This window comes from Gekko japonicus, unplaced genomic scaffold (assembly GCF_001447785.1).
Source record: "Gekko japonicus isolate JY-2015 unplaced genomic scaffold, Gekko_japonicus_V1.1 scaffold367, whole genome shotgun sequence".
Classification (NCBI taxonomy): domain Eukaryota; kingdom Metazoa; phylum Chordata; class Lepidosauria; order Squamata; family Gekkonidae; genus Gekko; species Gekko japonicus.
In genome coordinates, this window is record NW_015163617.1 from 686,278 (window position 1) to 706,437 (window position 20,160).

General features: G+C 48.1%; 1 protein-coding gene across 1 annotated transcript in view; it reads left to right on the plus strand.

The window, feature by feature from the left end:
* The first annotated feature begins 1,073 nt into the window (after window positions 1-1,073).
* Window positions 1,074-20,160, plus strand: part of TMEM260 (transmembrane protein 260) — a 76,125-nt gene continuing 57,038 nt past the window's right edge. Inside the window, exons 1-3 of the mRNA XM_015407426.1 lie at window positions 1,074-1,167; window positions 15,838-15,869; window positions 16,640-16,791. Coding sequence (XP_015262912.1) covers window positions 1,074-1,167; window positions 15,838-15,869; window positions 16,640-16,791 — 278 coding nt within the window. The remainder of the gene's footprint in view (window positions 1,168-15,837; window positions 15,870-16,639; window positions 16,792-20,160) is intronic.

The window sequence follows — 20,160 nt, forward strand, 5'->3', positions numbered from 1 at the left end:
GGAAGGTAACAGCATTCCATGCACTTCAGCGTCTAGTCATGCCGGCCACATGACCACGGAAACATCTTCGGACAGCGCTGGCTCTTCGGCTTGGAAACGGAGATGAGCACTGCATCCCTAGAGGCGGAATCCACCGGCTTTCGAGCAAGGAAAACCTTTACCTTTACCTCACTCAATAAGGGGGCCAGATTCCTGCTCTGAATATTTCTTTGCATGGAACAAAAAGTCCGGACAAGTAGAAAGCTAGTTCAGGAGGGGGAAATGCACTATTTCTTTTGCTTGTAGCAATGAATCTCTATGTGCAGGGTATTGTCAACACAAGGGAGGGTGACCCCTCAGCCAGTCAGAATGAAATCCATCCACCTATCTTAGTGCTCAGGCACCTCATAAGCCTGTGTCCCTGACCAGGCTTATGGTTGCCAACCTCCAGGCGGGACCTGGAGAGTCCCCCAAATTAAAACCAATTGCCAGACCACAGAGATCAGTTCCCCTGAAGAAAGTGGCTGCTTTGGAGGACGGATTGTGTGCAGATTTATTCTGCTGGGGCTCCTCCCCTCCCCCCACCCTCCCCAGCCCAGCCCCACCCCACAAATCTGTAGGAATTTCCCGACCTGGAGCTGGCAACCGTATCAGACATCCAGGGAAACTCCAAGGCAAAACCCAGGTTTGTATGTGCATTAAGAAGACTTTGTCTCTGAAACTTTTTCATAATAAAAACACTTATATTTTAAAAAAGAAGAAGAAGAAGACTGTCTCGTTCCACCGTCGGGGCGTCTCAAGAAATCTTCACTTGTCTAGCCCGGAAAACTCTTATTTTTCCCTGCAAACGCCTTCCAAAAGTCCTCGCGCTTGCAGTACTCCTCTCCGCCAGTCGGGGGAGCGCATCTCCGCAACGCAGGCCCCGGGAGGAAGCAACCATCGCGGACAATCAAAGAGGGGATCATCCGGACCGCCCCCCCGCGCCCGCCTAATGGAAGAATCCCACCCGGCCCCGCCCACTCTTCCCAGGACCCGGAAGCCGCGGGAGCGGGGTGTGCGCGCATGCGCGCGGCGGCTGCAGCGGCGGCTCCCCAATGGGGCGGTTTGGCGAGGCGAGCGCGGTGGGCGCGGCGGTGGCGGCTTTGTACGTGGCCAGCCTGCCCCGGTCCGTGCCCGGGGGAGACTCCGGTAACGTAACGCGCCCTTCCTTCCACGCACGTGGCCCGGCGCTGCAGCGCCACCCGGGCTTTCTGCTAATGTGCATTCATTTGCATATGTTGATTCTGCTAATGTGCATGCATTTGCATATGTTGATTTATGCCAATGAGAGCATCTCCATTGCATTCCCTTTCTGCAGTCCAGGGAGGGTTAACTTTTATTAGATCATTTTAGTTTTTTTGTAGTGTTTATTTTTTTGTTTTTGTTGTAATTTTTTTCTGCACAGGTTCATCCATTCTTATTATGGCTTAATGCAGTTTTGGCCATGCAGTGGAGCGACCCCGGGTTGGGTTGTATTTATTGCAGTTATGTAATTCATTTGTACCCTAACCCGATCAGGACCCAAAGTGTTGTTCTCCCCTCCATTTCATCTCCACAACAGCCCTGCGAGGTGGGTTACGCTGACCGAGTGTGACCGGCCCAAGGTCTCCCAGCGAACTTCCATGTTACAAGAGGAGATTCGAACCTGGGTCTCTCAGATACTAGTATGACGCTTTTAACCACTGCATTCCAGCTGTCTTGTAAAATTCCTTGCCTGTAAAATCCTACCTCCTAGGTTGGTTGGGAGCATAAAGTAGGATGCCTCTGGCCCTCTGCTGAATTCACCAGGGCACTTGCTTCTGTGCCATCCTGTCCGTTTTTATCCTCTCCTTTGGCCAAGGAGGTCAGTGATGTAGGTGGCTTTCCCATCCCCCTTTCTAACCTTCACAACAACCCTGTGAAGATAGAGTAAGCTGACCTAGAGAGAAGTCTTTCTTGAGGTTAGAGAGCCAAAGATTAAGAGAGTCAGTGTGGTGTAGTGGTTAAATGTGTTGGACTGGTATCTAGATAGATCAAGATGGGTCGCTGAGTGAGTCTGTAGCAGCAGAAAAGAGCAAGAGTCCGGTAGCACCTGAAAGGCTAACAAATTTTTTGACAGGGGAGGAGCTTTCATGAGTCACTGCTCACTCCTTTTCGAAAGCTCAAGATAGGTAGCTGTGTTAGTCTGTCTGTAGCAGCAGAGAAGAGTAACTAATTCAGATACAGCTAGAATGTGAGTCCATCTGCCATATATATTGGAAAGCGGAGTGATTTCAGACATGAGTAGGCAAATGACAATAGAAGGTGTGATTGGATTAGGTGTGAATCGCAGGGAGGTAACCAGCATTGGTAATGAGAGAGGAAACCTAGGTCTTGATTCAGTCCAGGTGGAGGCATTGTCTTGAACTTCATGGTCACTTGCAATTCAGCAGTCTCCCTTTCGAATCTCCATTTGAAATTCCCTTGTCAGAGAACCGTTACTTTTAAGTCAGCATCAGAATGTTCGACCGTTTCAAAAGATATCTTCTTCTGAGCAGATGAAGGAAAATGAAGAACATGTGATGTCTCTGGTCAGTTTGTCAACTGGTACATTTCAAGAAATTCATGATTTTCTTCTGTATGTCAAAACATTACTGAGAGGAAGTTCCTGATGATTCTACATAGGGTATCTTACAGCATTTTGCCCTATGTAGACCAGAGACGTCACATGTTCTTCATTTTCCTTCATCTGTTCAGAAGAAGAAATCTTTCGAAATGGTTGAACATTCTGGATATCATTGTTAGCAGCCAATACAACAACTAATAACTGTTGAATACCTGTATATATTTTATACTCATCTTATGTATTTTGTACTTCACGAATAATTTTTGCATTCTGTTCACTTTAATATTTAAAAATCAATGGAGCGCAGTCAGGATACAGTTCTCCTTTATTGGGATCCTTTTCTGAAGCACTTCTTGGCTGTTAACTTCTACTTTAAGCCAGGCGTAAATCATGCCTGTTCTAAAGATGAATGATTCATATGCTGAATAAAACAACACTAAGAAACCTGAAGGGCTGGACACTGCCGGCTTGTGGATCTCTGCCTTTCTTGCAGCTGTTAATGCTGTAGCAATCCTAGAATCATAGAATTGGAAGGGACCTCCAGGGTCATCTAGTCCAACCCCCTGCACAATGCGGGGAATTCACAACTACCTCCCCCCACCACACCCCCAGTGACCGCTGTTCCACACCGAGAAGATGACCAAAAAACCCCCTCCAGGATTACTTCCTGATCCCAACGTGGCGACCGGCATTTCCCTGGGCGTGTAAGAAAGGGCCATGAGGACCAAGCACTGATGCAACCCTTCCTGCCCTCCCTTCTCATGATCTGCCTAAGTTCGCAGAATCCACATTGCTGTCAGAGGGCCATCTAGCCTCTGCTTAAAAATAGAGATGTAAAATTTCTGGAAATTTTGAAACTCGGAAAACCCCCCGGTTTTTTTCTGGGAAAACCCGGAAAATTGAAAAAAATGCTACCTTAGCATTTCTTTTGTCTTTTCTAGATTGAAAGTCATTCTGTTACTTTAGGAACATATAATATGACTATGGACATTTTTACTTGGCATGAAATTATCACAACTAGCATATTAAAAATATAGTGTATCCAAACAATTATTACAAACAGAATACCCACCGACATGCAAAAACAAAACTGAAACTTTTTTATTTTCTTCTGACAATCGCACCTCCTAAAGGAAGAAATGCATCTTGTTCTTGCATTGGAGAGTTCAGTTTGTAACCTAGGACTTACTTGTCCTCAGTGCACAGAAATTAGATCAATCTGATACCATATATATATATTGGAAATGATTTGGAAAATATTTGAACACCTTGTCTTAAAATATTTTATTCATCACGTTAAAATAAAACGTTCCATAATAAATTTTTAAAATTTTATTTTCTTTTTCCAATTTTTTGGAAAAAACCAAAAAAGCCTTCAGGAAAAAAAACGGAAAAAACCCGGTGTTTTCACTCTGCACATTTGAGAAAAAGCTCATCATAGCAGGGGATGAATAAGGGGATGAAGTCGACCCATTTCCTCAGCAGGACTGCAAGTGCAGAAGAGGAAGGAGGAGCGTGTTCACCCCCCTTGTCCCTCCCGGCTCCAGTCCCCCCCCCATGTGGCTTCTCCCGATGGCTTCAGAGCAAACGAACTTATGCAGTAGTCCAATCGCTCGCTCACAACTTTAATGCCAGCGGCTCACAAAGTAGAATTTTTGCTCACAAGACTCCACAGCTTAGAGGGAGCATTGCACACAACCACTTTTTTAGGGCATAAGCATATAAAGGGGTAGAGGGTGCTGGGAAAAAACCCGAAAGGTCCATTTAGTCTGGCATTCTGAGTCCAACCATAGTCATTAGGGTATCCAAGCATAACCAATTAAAGGGAACAATTAAAAATTTGCTTTAAAAAACCTTTGGTCTGGGCAGTGACTCAATCCAAATTATAAAAACAATTTAAGTTTATTACAAAGGCAATAAAAAGATAAGACAGACTGGTAGGGGGAAAGGGAAGTGTACAGAGGACAAAGCAAACAAATAAAACCTAACTCACTAAGTTACTTGACCTGAGCAGATAGCTGTAAGCAGCAGTAGTTCTAGGAGCAGAGCTGTTGCCAAGGAATTAGCCGTTCCTCCTTCCGACCTAAGGGTCCTAAGCCAAGGTCGCCGTTTGTCTTATCCGACATTCTGCCTGGAAGGGTGCTTGGGATCCTCCTGCGAATATCCTGGCTTCTCACTCCAGCAGTGTTTTGAGCACATGCAGTGTTGTTACCTTAGATGGTAGGTTGTCAATATTTCTCTTAGTCATGCTAATCTTTTGACAGCAGCCAGCTGCACTAAGTTACAGCATCCGATGATTGGTAACAGGTGGTTTGTGTTTGGCTGACCTGCTATCCTAACATCATCCAGCTAAAACTTACTGACTTATGCAAATACTTTAGGCTTGGCAAGTCCCCCCAGTGCTTTGGGGGTGGGGTTCCCCCCGGCGGTGGATCGGGCCCCGGGGGGAACCCCACCCCCAAAGCACACGACATGCCCGGCGTCAGCACGTCACCTGGAAGTGACGGAATCACGTCGGGCATGTCGGGGGCGGGGCCACAAAAATCCAAGGGAAAATTTGATTGCGTCACTTCCGGGTGATGTGATTGCGGCGCACGAGCACTTCGTGCGTGCGCAGGGACTCCCGGACCAGCGCTGGACTCCCCCGCTCTTCATAAGGTAAGGACTTGGCAACCCTAAAATACTTACATGTCTTAAAGGTCTATCTCTTGACAGCCAGTCATTCTCAGCCTAATCTACCTCACAGGGTTGTTGTGAGGATAAAATGGAGAGCCATGTAAGTTCCTTTGGGTCCCCACGGAGGAGAAGGATGGGATATAAATAAAGTAAATAATAAATAGTAATAATAATATAGAAATTTATTGGCCAGCATCTTGATTTGGGACCAGAAATATTGTTTCGTTTTTATGCATGGACCTATGCCCTCTTGTAAGCCGCCCTGAACCCACTCGAGGGGAGGGTGGGGCAAAAATGTTAAAAATAAATAAATAAAGATCTACATTGGCTGCCAGTTCAAGTTGCTGATAGCCCATGCCCAAGAACAATATTGTTTCTGCCATCTGGACTAAGCCATCTTCAAGTTCAGCCCTGAATGTTTTGATATACTTTACTAATGATTGAAGTGGCTGCAGTTGGTTATCTTTTGCTTTTCCTGTGCTCAGTTACACTGTCTGGAGTGGTAAAATAATTTGCATACCTTGGTGCTCTAACAACTGAAACACTAGTTCCCAGTATTTCTGTTTTCACTCTGCACATTTGAGAAAAAGCTCATCATAGCAGGGGATGAATAAGGGGATGAAGTCGACCCATTTCCTCAGCAGGACTGCAAGTGCAGAAGAGGAAGGAGGAGCGTGTTCACCCCCCTTGTCCCTCCCGGCTCCAGTCCCCCCCCCATGTGGCTTCTCCCGATGGCTTCAGAGCAAACGAACTTATGCAGTAGTCCAATCGCTCGCTCACAACTTTAATGCCAGCGGCTCACAAAGTAGAATTTTTGCTCACAAGACTCCACAGCTTAGAGGGAGCATTGCACACAACCACTTTTTTAGGGCATAAGCATATAAAGGGGTAGAGGGTGCTGGGAAAAAACCCGAAAGGTCCATTTAGTCTGGCATTCTGAGTCCAACCATAGTCATTAGGGTATCCAAGCATAACCAATTAAAGGGAACAATTAAAAATTTGCTTTAAAAAACCTTTGGTCTGGGCAGTGACTCAATCCAAATTATAAAAACAATTTAAGTTTATTACAAAGGCAATAAAAAGATAAGACAGACTGGTAGGGGGAAAGGGAAGTGTACAGAGGACAAAGCAAACAAATAAAACCTAACTCACTAAGTTACTTGACCTGAGCAGATAGCTGTAAGCAGCAGTAGTTCTAGGAGCAGAGCTGTTGCCAAGGAATTAGCCGTTCCTCCTTCCGACCTAAGGGTCCTAAGCCAAGGTCGCCGTTTGTCTTATCCGACATTCTGCCTGGAAGGGTGCTTGGGATCCTCCTGCGAATATCCTGGCTTCTCACTCCAGCAGTGTTTTGAGCACATGCAGTGTTGTTACCTTAGATGGTAGGTTGTCAATATTTCTCTTAGTCATGCTAATCTTTTGACAGCAGCCAGCTGCACTAAGTTACAGCATCCGATGATTGGTAACAGGTGGTTTGTGTTTGGCTGACCTGCTATCCTAACATCATCCAGCTAAAACTTACTGACTTATGCAAATACTTTAGGCTTGGCAAGTCCCCCCAGTGCTTTGGGGGTGGGGTTCCCCCCGGCGGTGACAAAAGAAATGCTAATGTAGCATTTTTTTCATTTTTTCCGAAAATTTCCGTTTCCCCCCCGAAAAAAACCGGGTTTTTTTCCGAGCTTCAAAATTTCTGGAAATTTTACATTTCTATTTAGTACCGAATTTGTTCTAGATCACCTGCTGGACATTCTTGTTTTTGGGTCTTGTATCCTAATCTAAACTGAAAGCAACCCACTGTTTTTATTCTCAGCCTGTGGCTTGGAGTTCTGAGTTCGAGAGATGACTGTGGTTGGTTGCTACTAATGTAATAACATACTAAGAACCAGAGAACAAAGTTTGAGTCCGTGGTGGCACCTGGATCTGTATTAAGAGCCTGCGTGGTGTAGTGGTTAAAGCGTCAGACTAGGATCCGGGAACGCCAGGTTTGAATCCCCACTTGTGCCGTGCAAGCTTGTTGGGTGCCCTTGGGCCAGTCACGCACTCCCAGCCTAACCTACCTCACAGGGTTGATGTGAGGATAAAACAGAGGAGCGGAGAACAACGTCAGCCGCTTTGGGGAGAAAGGCGGGATACGGTATCAGTAAAGTAAATAAGTAGATATTTGTACTCTTTCTGCGGCTGATATCAGAATTTAATTTGCAGGCAGACTGGAAGGACTTTAAAGACTATTTGGAGAAATACTGGGATGTAAAAGACAATTTACTTTGCTTTGAGAACTATTGAAACTTAAAAGATAGTAGAAAATCGATTAATGTATAAGAATAACAGCTGAAGGATAAGTTACCTGTGGATGTGAATAAGGAGAAAGGGAGGTATGGAGAAAATCGAAGAATTGGGCTGGAGGTTGGAGCACTGTGGGAAGCTGAAAAGGGGGGAGGGGGAAAGGATATATAATTGAATAAGCTTTGCTGCATGTTTGAACTTTGTTTTCTTTATTATATCCTAATAAATTGTTAAAAAAAAAGAATTTCATTTTCAGTACATGCCTGCATTCGACGATAAAATTACAGTTTTTCTCCCCAAAGCAAGGGTGAGACTGTGGGGTAGTGGGCAGTGTTGCTTCTAAGCGGATTCTGTGAACTCTTAGGCAGGTCACGAGAGGTAGGGCAGGAAGGGTTGCCTCAGTGCTTAGTTCTCGTGGCCCTTCCTTACACGCCCAGGGAAAATGCTGGTCGCCACTTTGGGATCAGGAAGCACTTTTTCTCCAGGCCAGTTTGGCCGGGGATTCTGGAGGGATTTTTCTCATCTTCTAGGCGTGGAACAGTGGTCACTGGGGGTGTGGACAGGGAGGTATTTGTGAATTTCCTGCCTTGTGCAGGCGGTTGGACGAGATGACCCTGGAGATCCCTTCCAACTCTATGATTCTATAAGAACATAGGAAGAGTTCTGCAGGAGAAACACAATTGGATCTGTTCAAGTGAAATCCAGGAAGCTGGAATCTTCTAAAAGCTCATGTCAAGATGAAGCTGGGTCAGACCGTTGGTCTGCGTGTCCTGGTGGAGACGTGGACTCATAGAGCTGCCTTATACCAAGCCAGGCCATTGGTCTATCAGGGTCAGTATTGTTGACTCTGACTGGCCAGTCTCTCCAGGGGCAGGGACCGAAACTCTGGTTGTTTGTGTCAAAGATTGCCCGCTTTGGGTACAAAAAAAATATATCAGAAGTGGGATTGGGCCTCATACCTGTTGTAACCTGAACAGCGGGGATTTGCGTGTGTGAGCAGCACGCATCAAATGCAAGCTTTGTGTGTTTTGCAAGTGTGAAAACGGAAGTCTGCGCCGTTGCGCTGCTGCGTCCAGACAAGCTTATCGGGAAATCGTATCGAACAGGATGCCAAATGCAAAAAATAAGAGGGGGTGGTGGAGAGGTAGGGAAAGTGCTTAATGTTGCATTGCAGGCGGAAAGAGGGCAAGCGCTGTCATTATTCTCCCCCCCCCCCCGAATTTTCATATATCCACATTACACGAATTAGGTTACGTAAGATGTAATTCTCCCCGTTTTCATAAAACCACTCCATAAATATTAACTAATCCTCAAAGCAAGGCAGGCGTGCTTATTTTGCAAATGGGATGCGGGCAGCTGAAAGCCAAGCTTTGCGGGTACACGGGGGGGGGGGCAAAAGGAGAAGTCTTTGTGGGGACATCAGGCCAGGGAGGACTGGGCATGGCTGTGTAGGAAAGGGAGTCTTGGTGTTGTTTTTCCAACCTGGCATAACTTAGGTGACCCAGGCTGGCCTGATCTCATTAGATCTCGGTAGCTAAGCAAGGTTGGCCCGGGTTGGTACTGGGACAGAAGTCCACCAAGGAAGTCCAGGGCTCTGATGCAAAGGTAAAGTAAAGGTTTCCCTTGCTCGAAAGCCAGTCGAATCCGACTCTAGGGTTGCAGTGCTCATCTCAGTTTCCAAGCCGAAGAGCCAGCGCTGTCTGAAGACGTTTCCGTGGTCTTGCGGCCGGCGTGACTAAACACCAAGGTGCATGGAACGCTGTTTACCTTCCCACTGAAGTGGTACATAAGAACATAAGAGACGCCAATGTTGGATCAGGCCAAAGGCCCATCCAGTCCAACACTCTGTATCTCACAGTGGCCAGAAATACCAGTGCCATCAGGAGGTCCACCGGTGGGGCCAGGACATTAGAAGCCCTCCCACTGTTGACCCCCCCCAAGCACCAGGATGACAGAGCATCACTTGCACCAGACTCCCTATCTATACCTTGTGGCTAATAGCCACTGATGGACCTCTGCTCCATAGGCTTATCTAATTCCCTTTTGAAGCCATCCATGCTTGTAGCCGCCACCACTTCCTGTGGCAGTGAATTCCAAGTGTTCATCACTCTTTGGATGAAGAAGGACTTCCTTTTATCCGTTCTAACCCGACTGTTCAGTAATTTCATGGAGTGAAATTTATCTACTAATTATCTACTACCTATTTATCTAGCAATTTCTTGCTTTCGAACTGCTAGGTTGGCAGGAGTGCAAAGGTAGGCAGTGGCAAACCACCTCTGCTGGTCTCTTGCCTGGAAAGCCCTATGGGTTCGCCATCAGTTGGCTGTGTGCTGCGGTTAGTAGTCGAAGGGAGACCACCAAGGAAGTCCAGAAATGCTACCGGGACTTGGGGGGTGGGGTGGGAGACGAGATGCCGGAACTCTCAAGAGGGAAATGAAGTTTTCAATCTGTATACTGAAAACTCGTGAACTTTTAAACATTTTAAAAACAATTTTTGTTGAAGAGGTGCCGGAACGCCGTTCCGGAGCGTTCCCCCAGAGAGGAAGCCCTAGATGCTACGCAGAGGGAGGCAATGGCAAACCACCTCTGTTTTGCCTCTTGCCTTGAAAACCTTACGGGGTCACTGCAAGTCAGCTGCGACTTAGAATCAGAGAGCTGGAAGGGACCTCCGGGGGGATCTAGTTCAACCCCCTACACAATGCAGGAGATTCACAAATACCTCCCCCCCCGCGCACCCCAGTGACCCCTGCTCCATGCCCAGAAGATGACAAAAAGCCTCCAGGATCCCTGGCCAAACTGGCCTGGAGAATTGCTTCCTGGCTTCAAAGTGGCGACCAGCATTTCCTCTGGGCGTGTAAGGAAGGGCCATGAGAACTAAGCACTGGGGCAACCCTCCCCGCCCTTGACGGCACTTAATAATTTCCCTGACCTGGGTGCCCCTGGCTAGCCTGTTCTTGTCAGATCTCAGAAACAAAAGAGAGTTAGCCCTGGTTAGTACATGGAAGAGAAACCACCAAGGAATTCCAGGGTCACTACGTGGACGCAGGCAATGGAAAACCACCTGTGTTAATCTGTTGCCTCTACGGGTGAACACCTGCTTTGTGAAAGACGAAACAATAGGTCTGTCAGTGGTTACTAACCATGATGACTAAAGGGGACCTCCATGTTCAGAGGCAGTCAATCTCTGAATCCCAGAGCCAGGAGGCAACATCTGGGAAAGGTCTTGGCCTCTATGCCCTGTTGTTGGTTTACCAGATGAACCAGGATGCTGGACTAGATGGACCCCTGGTCTGATCCAGCAGGGCTCTTCTCATGTCCTTATGAAGGCCTCGGCCTCTCTGCCCTGTTGTTGGCCCTCCAGAGGAACTAGTTGGCCACTGTGTGAGACAGGATGCTGGACTGGATGGACCCTCAGTGGTCTGATCCAGCAGGGCTCTTCTGATGTTCTTATAAGGGGAAGGCCTTGGCCTCTGTGCCCTGTTGTTGGCCCTCCAGAGGAGTTGGTTGGCCACTGTGTGGAAGGATGCTGGACTAGATGGACCACTGGTGGGATCCAGCAGGGCACTTCTGATGTTCTGATTAAGGCCTCGGCCTCTCTGCCCTGTTGTTGGCCCTCCAGGGGAGCTGGTTGGCCACTGTGTGGGACAGGATGCTGGACTGGATGGACCACTGGTGGGATCCAGCAGGGCTCTTCTGAGGTTCTGATGAAGACCTCGGCCTCTCTGCCCTGTTGTTGGCCCTCCAGAGGAACTGGTTGGCCTCTGTGTGAGACAGGAGGCTGGACTAGATGGACCACTGGTAGGATCCAGCAGGGCTCTTCTGATGTTCTGATGAAGGCCTCGGCCTCTCTTCCCTGTTGTTGGCCCACAGTGGTATATCAGCCACTGTGTGAGACAGGATGCTGGACTAGAGGAACCACTGGTGGGATCCAGCAGGGCTCTTCTGAGGTTCTGATGAAGGCCTTGGCCTCTCTGCCCTGTTGTTGGCCCTCCAGAGGAGCTGGTTGGCCCTGGTGTGAGACAGGAGGCTGGATTAGATGGACCACTGATGGGATCCAGCAGGGCTCTTCTGAGGTTCTTATGAAGGCCTCAGCCTCTATGCCCTGTTGTTGGCCCTCCAGAGGAGCTGGTCAGGCACTGTGTGCAACAGGAGGCTGGACTGGATGGACCCCTGGTCTGGTCCAGCGGGGCTCTTCTGATGTTCTTCGAGGGAGACAGACAGATCTCCCTGGGGAGGGAGCTCCAAATTTTTCCCGCCATGCTCGTGAAGGCTCTTTCTTGACTTGCTGCCTGTCCATGCTCAGATGGCGTAGGGCCACCTGAAGCAGGGCCTCAGAACATGGCCAGAGTGGTGGGGAAGTTCTTATGGGAGAAGGTGATCCTTCAGGTACAGCGTCCCCTTGTATGCCGCAAGGGTCCTCTCAGGCCCTCTGTGTCAGATTTAGGGGAGTCAGAGAATGCTGGTGGGCAAAGGGTGGTGGTGGAGGGGAAGATCTGTCTCGGGGAACCCCCTGCACTCGTAATTGGTAGGCTCCAACACATTATTTTGTGTGATCCACTGTATCTTGTCTGGGGTATGAAAAAGCTCCTCTCTCCACCCGTTCTCTCTGTTTACAATATCGGAGTAATACTAAATTTCTGACCAGTCTGGAAATGACTAAGACTGGAACAGCGGCCTAGGATGGGCCCCCGAACTTTCTGAGCCCCCCCCCGGCACCATTGGGAATCTGACACAACATGGGGCCTGCAGCCACAAAATGGCCGCCTTCAGAGGCAGAGCCATCCACAAAATGGCTGCCACAGCTTCCCTTCAGTCACACCGTGAAGTTCCTTGTGTTGGGGGTGGTGGCTGGTGCTTGGCCCTGCCCTCTTTTTAAGAGCTCTTGGCAGTTTCCAGGAAAGGTTTTTGCGGGTGCCCCAACACCCATGGGCACCATGTTGGGGAGCCAGGCCTAAGAGGATTGTACTGGGTGCTGATCTGGTCTGTTCTCAACAGAAGTCGGCCAGATCCTTCTGGGAGGCCTTACACGCATTGTGTCGATGGTGAAAGGTCTCCACTGTAGTCTGTCTCCTCTCTCTGATATACTGTGGTATACTGCCTTGGAACATGGAGGCTCTACTGAGCAATTGCACTTCATTGTCTTTGTCACCTTCCCAGTATGGGCAAGCCAGAATCTCTTGGGCGTGGTGGGACTTGAATTGGCCATGGGTTTATGCCATCCCATATCATTGCCTTCCCACCCCACTGGTTTTCAGTTTGGTTGGATGAGTTTCCAGCGAAACCTAATCTTTTAAGGAAAGTTGTGTTACCCGTGTCTCGGGTTGTATCCTTCCGTTCCAATCAACTAATTGTAAGTACTTTCCACCAGTGTTCCCTCTAGGCTGAGTTAGTGTGAGCTAGCTCACAGTTTTTTAGCCTCCAGCTCACCCATTTTTGCCTTAGCTCAGGAAGGAGGGCTCCAGAGCAAACTAATTTATGCAGGAGCCAAATCGCTCGCTCACAACTTCAATGCCAGTAGCTCACAAAGTGGGATTTTTGCTCACAAGACTCCACAGCTTAGAGGGAACATTGCTTTCCACTGACACAAGCGGCAGTTCCACAAAGTGGCACTTGGAGGCTTTAAGGTTTGGGACTGAGTTTTCCTTTCAATCGGTTGAGGTTGATTTTTCTACCCGGAATCAGGGAGCCACCACAGAGGAAGCCCTGTCTCGCGTGGTCTCCACCTTACGCCCCGTAACGATGGCACATAGAGCAGGATTTGGAGAGGGACAGCAGCCGGCAAACCAGTTGAAGTTGGCTGAAGGTGCTGTGGAGATCTGAGGTGGCAGTTGTGAACACGGATCTATAATCCCCCCCTTCAGTATGCTCTTTCTTCCGTGTGCTCAAACAGAGTTGCTGTGGAGTCAGGGCTCATAGCCATGCGGTCCTGTGTGAGACCCTGGAAATTGTGGGGTATTTAGTTAGCTCTCCAAAGTGTGGGAGGAGGGGGGGGTGTACGTGAAGTCAGGGGTCATTTCGTAGAAAAAGAGGTGCAGGAGCTCATTAGCATATGCCACACCCCCTGACATCACCGGAAGTGTGTCTGAAGGCAACACCCACCACTTAGGCTCCACTGGACTGTTTTGGATTGCTAGCTATTGGGGTGGAGGGAGAACGTGCAGATCTGTCCTCGCAGAGGAGGGAGAGCTTGTACCTGAATAAAACTTGGTCTTAAAGGTGCCACTGGACCGTTTTGGACCAGGGGGCTTGGGGGGGGGGCTCTGCAGCTTACCTGGCTGCTTCTTGCTCTGACTGAGGGCTGCTGGGAGCAGGGGGTGGGGCTTGTTGCATGTGCCAACCCCTTGGGCTCTTTACTGCTGGAGCTCCACTCCTGTGCGCTCCTGCAGGAAATGACCCCTGCATGAAGTAAATAATTAAGAAAAAACTTTGTGTCATAGAATATCAATGTGGTTTCTCTTTGGCCACAAGAACTAACAATTTTGCTGACATTTTATTTATTTATTTATTTTATTTGGCTTCTATCCCGCCCTCCCCGCCGCAGCAGGCTTATTATTACTAGTAAAACAGCTTCTCAATTAAAATTACAATAAATTAAGTCTGAAAACAATACATAAATTCCCAGCAACAGCATATAACATGGCGAGAGTCCACACTCAATTAGCGCATGGTCTGGGTCATATCGGCGAGGCGCAGGCTATTCAGTAATATTAATGATATTATTGATTTTTTTTAAGCCCCCGGAGGGGATTTTTTAATTGCATTTTTAATAATACTACAAACTACAACAGAAAATGTTCTGAAAGCTCGGGATTTTTTTAGAGAGTCCAGTTGGGAGGGCCAGAGGAGGAAGAAAAAGAAGGGGAGGACAGTAAATCCAATGGCGAGCTGGACTCGGATTCTTCCGGAAAGGACTCTCCTTCAGAGAAAGGGGCTGCAGCTCCTAAAAGTCCTTATAAGCTGCAGAAGAGACGGGGCAAGGAGAAGTGAAGGCTGAAGGACTCGGAGTTGTGCCTTGGAAAACTTTTGAAATGAGATGACTTGGGGTATTTCTTAATGACAGTAAATTTTAAGAACTGAAAAGTTAATGTTAGACTTGACTCGGTTTGTAAAGGGTTTAGCGGGATTAAGACCTGATGTTTGTTTAAGCTGATCAGAAGATCTCCTCTCTTGGGTTTTTAGTTAGTGGTGGGTATCTTTCTTTTATCCCGATATTATTGATGTTGTTAAAATATTGATAGTAATTGGTGGTATTGGGGCCAGGGCCTCAGATGGTTGTGGGCGGCTCCTTAATTGAATGCCTGGTGGAAGAGCTCCGTCCAGAGCCGTGAAATTTGTCCAGGGTGGGAGGACGACTCTATCCTTCGGGTGCCAGGTTTGCATGACCCATTGGATAATAATATGGATATTTAAAATATTTGGGTAGATATTTAAAATGTTTAGGTAGATTGCCTCATGAATATTGCCAAACTCTACTGGTGCGGGACCCCGTAGCCAATGGAAATGTTCTGTTTTTTAGACGCTTACTATCCACTGCCATGTAAGAGTCTTTCACATAATGGGAAATAAATATATCTAATGGCGTCTGATGGATCTTTGATGACACGAGATGGGCACCGTGTGTCTTTGAAGACGCCGCAAGCTCAGCAGAAGCGTCCTCCGGAAAATGGTTGCTGTTTTGTTCGGCGTCGGCCTTAATTTTCAATATGTCGCAAAGCCAACGCAAAATTAAAACGGGGGCCAATGCGTGAGAAATGGATGAGAACATTATTAGCAATGCAGGATCAGATCCTCAGCGCCCCAGAGAATAAAATATATCCTCGTTAGGACAGTTATCCCACTTTGAAACAAGACGCGGCAGTTTATTTCTGCAAACGATAGCGGTGTTCGGGAAAGACAATACCGCAGCCGCCGAGCTGGTGTTTGAAGCGAAGCTTTTGTGGTTATCTTTTTTTCTCCCTGCAAACTGTTTCTGTATTGTGATCAATTCTATATTTCATAAAAAAAATTACAATTATTTCCACAACACACCTTTGCTTATCTGCTGGTGGAAGTGGCAATGGGGGGGGGGGGGGAAGCCGCCACAACAAAGCACAACGACATCCAGACACGGAAAGAAAATATTCTTGGGGAATTTCATGCTGTTAAATCTCCACAGATTTACACTTTTTATCCAGTCAAATTAATGCAAAACCCCCCAGCGCAAGGTTTGGATTTTGAAAACTTGGGGAGGAGTGGCGTTCCCTAATAGTAATTATTGGTTTTATATTATTTTTTCACAGGGGAGCTGATCGCCGCCGCCTATGAGCTTGGAGTAAGTATTAGTTTTATTGTTTAATCAATGCTCTCATTAACAGTTTTAGGAATTAAGGAAGTTTAATTAAGCATGGAGTTAAAGTAGATTAATTTATTTTTCCCCCCGAACTGCAGTTTTTGCTAACTTATAAGTACGGCACGCGACAATTTACTCCCCAAGTTTTTTTTTAAATCCAATTAAACTAAATTATAAAGCAAAAGGGCTTTACTGTATATACAGTAGCTGGCTTATTATCAACCCAAATTTTGTATAAGCTGGGGAGAATAAAATAAATCGGGTTAACCATTTTTAATAAGTTTATTATTTAATAAAGTTTATTATGGCGCGTGATCCCCTTTACGCGAGACCTAAGGACTGTCAGCCCGGGGGTAATCCGTTACCAGTGTGGTCTTTCAAGTTGCGAAAATAGTTCGGAATCTGTTCTGTTTCTGTGTCTCTTTCTCCTGTTTTTGTAAGGATATTTGGTGTGTGTGTGGGGAGGGAGAGAAAGCCCAGCCTTTTGAATGACCCTAATAGGCCTAGAGCCCAAACCTGGAGCCGTTTAAAGGGCGGTAATGATGAATGTCACCTCTTTTCTGTGCGAATTCGTTCTTAGCCCTAATGCGTGTGCCGCCAAATCCATTCAGGCAGATACGTTGCTAAGTTTAAAATTGGCACAAGGAAAGGAAATGAGAAAAGCTGCTTTTTCCTTTTTTTTAAGGGACTGTCCTCAAACCTGGTGCTTATTACCAGGCCTGTAAGAGTTGTGTATCCCGGTTTCTTCCCAGGTCGCTCACCCCCCTGGCTATCCTCTGTTCACCCTCCTGGCTAAACTGGCGATCGAGCTGTTCCCTTTTGGTTCCATTGCATATCGGGTGAACCTCCTCTGCGCATTGCTGGGGGCGGCAGCCGCGTCTCTTCTCTTTGACACCGTTTCCAGGTAAAGTTGATGCTGGCATTTCTGCCTCTGTTCCGGCTAGGTCTCAAGGGCGGAATCGGCTTTCCCCCGTTATCGGAAAAGCAGCCGCAACCCATTTCGGGCAGTGCGTGCAAAGCTTGAAAACGAATATTCGTTTAAAGCCAAGGCTGGGATTCGTGGACTCGGGAAACTTATTCCTAAGGGGGTGGTGTGTGTGAGGGGGGGGGGTGCTTTCATCTTGGTTTCTTTTCACGGCAGCCTCTCGGGGCCACGTGGCCAACGCTGCTGGAAGCCGAGGGGAATTTCAAAAGCGGCTTGTAAGGGGGGAGGGGGCAAAGGAGGAGAAAGAGAGGAAGGAGTCAAACCCTTCCATTGGACCTCTGCAGCCTAAACTGGGTACCAGTCTGAATTAAGTTTACACAATTGTGGATCACTAGTGGTTAAGACGCTGAACTGCAGGCTGTGGAAGGTCGGTCGTTCAGCAGTTCGAGACCCGAGTGTGCCGCATGACGGAGTGAGCTCCCGTCTCTAGTTCCAGCTCCTGCCAACCTAGCAGTTCGAAAGCAAGACATTGCAAGTAGATAAATAGGGACCACTTCGGTGGGAAGGCAACAGCGTTCCGTGCGCCTTGGTGTTTAGTCATGCCGGCCACATGACCACGGAAACGTCTTCGGACAGCGCTGGCTCTTCGGCTTTGAAATGGAGATGAGCACCGCGACCCTAGAGTCGGACTCGACTGGCTTTCGAGCAAGGGAACCTTTACCTTTACCTTTTTAGAGCTCTGGGAGCTTTCTTATGCAGAGTCAGACGTACTCTCTCATTCAGTGTTGCCCGCTCTGATTGGCAGCAGCAGTTCCGGGTCTTGAGCCGAGAATGGCCTTTTCCAAGGTTGCCAACTCGGGGTTGGGAAAGTCCCGAAGATTTGGGGGGTGCAGCCCGGGGAGGGCAGTGTTTGGCGAGGGACCTCAGCAGGGTACAGTGCCATAGAGTCCCACCTTCCAAAGCATCCGTTTTCTCCAGGGGAACTGATCTCTGCCCTCTGGAGTTGAAACCCTGGGAGACCTCCAGGCCCCAGCTGGAGCTTGGGAACCCTAACCTTTTCCCAGTACCTGGCAGTTAAGATCTTTTGTGCAGAGATGCCAGGAACCGAACCCGGGACTTTCAGTGCACAAAGCGTATGGCTTGCTGCTGAAACGCAGCCCTACTTTCCCTACCAAGCCCAAAACCTTGAGATGTGTTTCCTAGAAAGGGCATGTATAAAGTGATGTGAGATGATGTTGCGGCAACCTTGTAAAGCAGATTGTGTGGAGAACTTGGCTTGTCGTGCTCCCCTTCCGAAGCGCCTGGTCTTGAACGTACCTTATTATTTTAAGTGGAAAATCAGTGCACGAGTCCACGGGGTTGAGCGCATTGCTGATGTACTTGCACGGCTCCGGTGTGCTTGTTTCTTTTTTTGGCTCATAGCTCAGTATGCGCATCCCTTTGCATGTGCAGACACACCTTTTCCATTAGCACCTTTAAGACTAACAAACTTATATTGTAGCATAAGCTTTCGAGAAACACAGCTCCCTTCGTTTGTCAAAGAGAGCTGTGTTCATTAGTTGTTGTAGATTTTCCGGGCTGTAGGGCTGTGGTCTTGGCATTGTAGGACCTGACGTTTCGCCAGAAGCTGCGACTGGCACCCTCAGAGGTATAACACAGAAAGATGGAGTACTCTCTCCCTTTGCATGTGCAGACAGATCGTTTCCATTAGCACCTTTAAGACTAACAAACTTTATTGTGGCGTAAGCTTTTGAGAAACACAGCTCTCTTCGGCTGAGAAAGAGAGCTGTGTTTATTAGTTGTTGTAGATTTTCCGGGTTGTGTGGCTGTGGTCTTGGCACTGTAGGACCTGACGTTTCGCCAGCAGCTGTGACTCGCATCCTCAGAGGTATAACACAGAAAGATGGAGTACTCTCTCTGTTTCTCGAAAGCTTCTGCTACAATAAAGTTTGTTAGTCTTAAAGGTGCCACTGGGCTTTTTACTATTTTGCGGCAACGGACTAACACGGCTAATTCCTCTGGATCCTTTGCATTGACATCAACAGAGGAGTTTCTGTTGGCAAGGGGACTTCACGTGAGCCCGTGTGGTGTAGTGGTTTAGAGTGCTGGACTAGTGTTTGGGTGCCATGGAAGCTTGCTGGGTGGCCTCGGGCCAGTCATATGCTCTCTGCCTAACCTACCTCACAGGGTTGTGGTGAGGATAACATGGAGGTGAGGAGAAGCGTGTGGAAGCCACTTTTGGTCCCCGTTGGGGCAAAAGGCGAGGTACAAATGCAGCAAGCCAATGTGTGTATTGGAGGATAAAGTGACTGGGGTGCCAGGGGAATCCCAAAATTTGTGCACGTGTTGTTCGGTGTAGTGGTTAAGGGCGCGGACTCTAATCTGGGAGAACCGGGTTTGATTCCCCACTCCTCCACATGCAGCTGCTGGTGTGACCTTGGGCGAGTCACAGTTCTCCCAGAGCTGTTCTCTCAAGAGCAGTCCATGAGAGAGCTCTCTCAGCCCCACCTCCCACCTACCTCCCAGGGTGTCTGTTGTTGGGGTGAGGGGAAGGGAAAGGCTACAAGCATGGATGGCTTCAAGAGGGAATTAGATAAGCATATGGAGCAGAGGTCCATCAGTGGCTATTAGCCACAAGGTATAGATAGGAGCTGCGGTGGCTCAAGTGGTTAAGACGCTGAACTGCAGGCTGTGGAAGGTCAGTAGTTCAGCAGTTCAAGACCCGAGTGTGCCGCATGACGGAGTGAGCTCCCGTCTCTAGTTCCAGCTCCTGCCAACCTAGCAGTTCGAAAGCAAGAAATTAGATAAGCATATGGAGCAGAGGTCCATCAGTGGCTATTAGCCACAAGGTATAGATAGGAGCTGCGGTGGCTCAAGTGGTTAAGACGCTGAACTGCAGGCTGTGGAAGGTCAGTAGTTCAGCAGTTCAAGACCCGAGTGTGCCGCATGACGGAGTGAGCTCCCGTCTCTAGTTCCAGCTCCTGCCAACCTAGCAGTTCGAAAGCAAGAAATTGCAAGTAGATAAATAGGTACCACTTCAGTGGGAAGGTAACAGCGTTCCGTGCACCTTGGTGTTTAGTCATGCCGGCCACATGACCACGGAAACGTCTTCAGACAGCGCTGGTTCTTCGGCTTTGAAACGGAGATGAGCACCGCAACCCTAGAGTCGGACTCGACTGGCTTTCGAGCAAGGGAACCTTTACCTTTACCTATAGATAGGGACTCTGGGGCAAGTGATGCTCTGTCTTCTTGGTGCTTGGCGGGGGGGCAACAGTGGGAGGGCTTCTAGTGTCCTGGTCCCACCCAGTTCACAGGGTGGACCTCCTGATGGCACCTGGTATTTTTGGC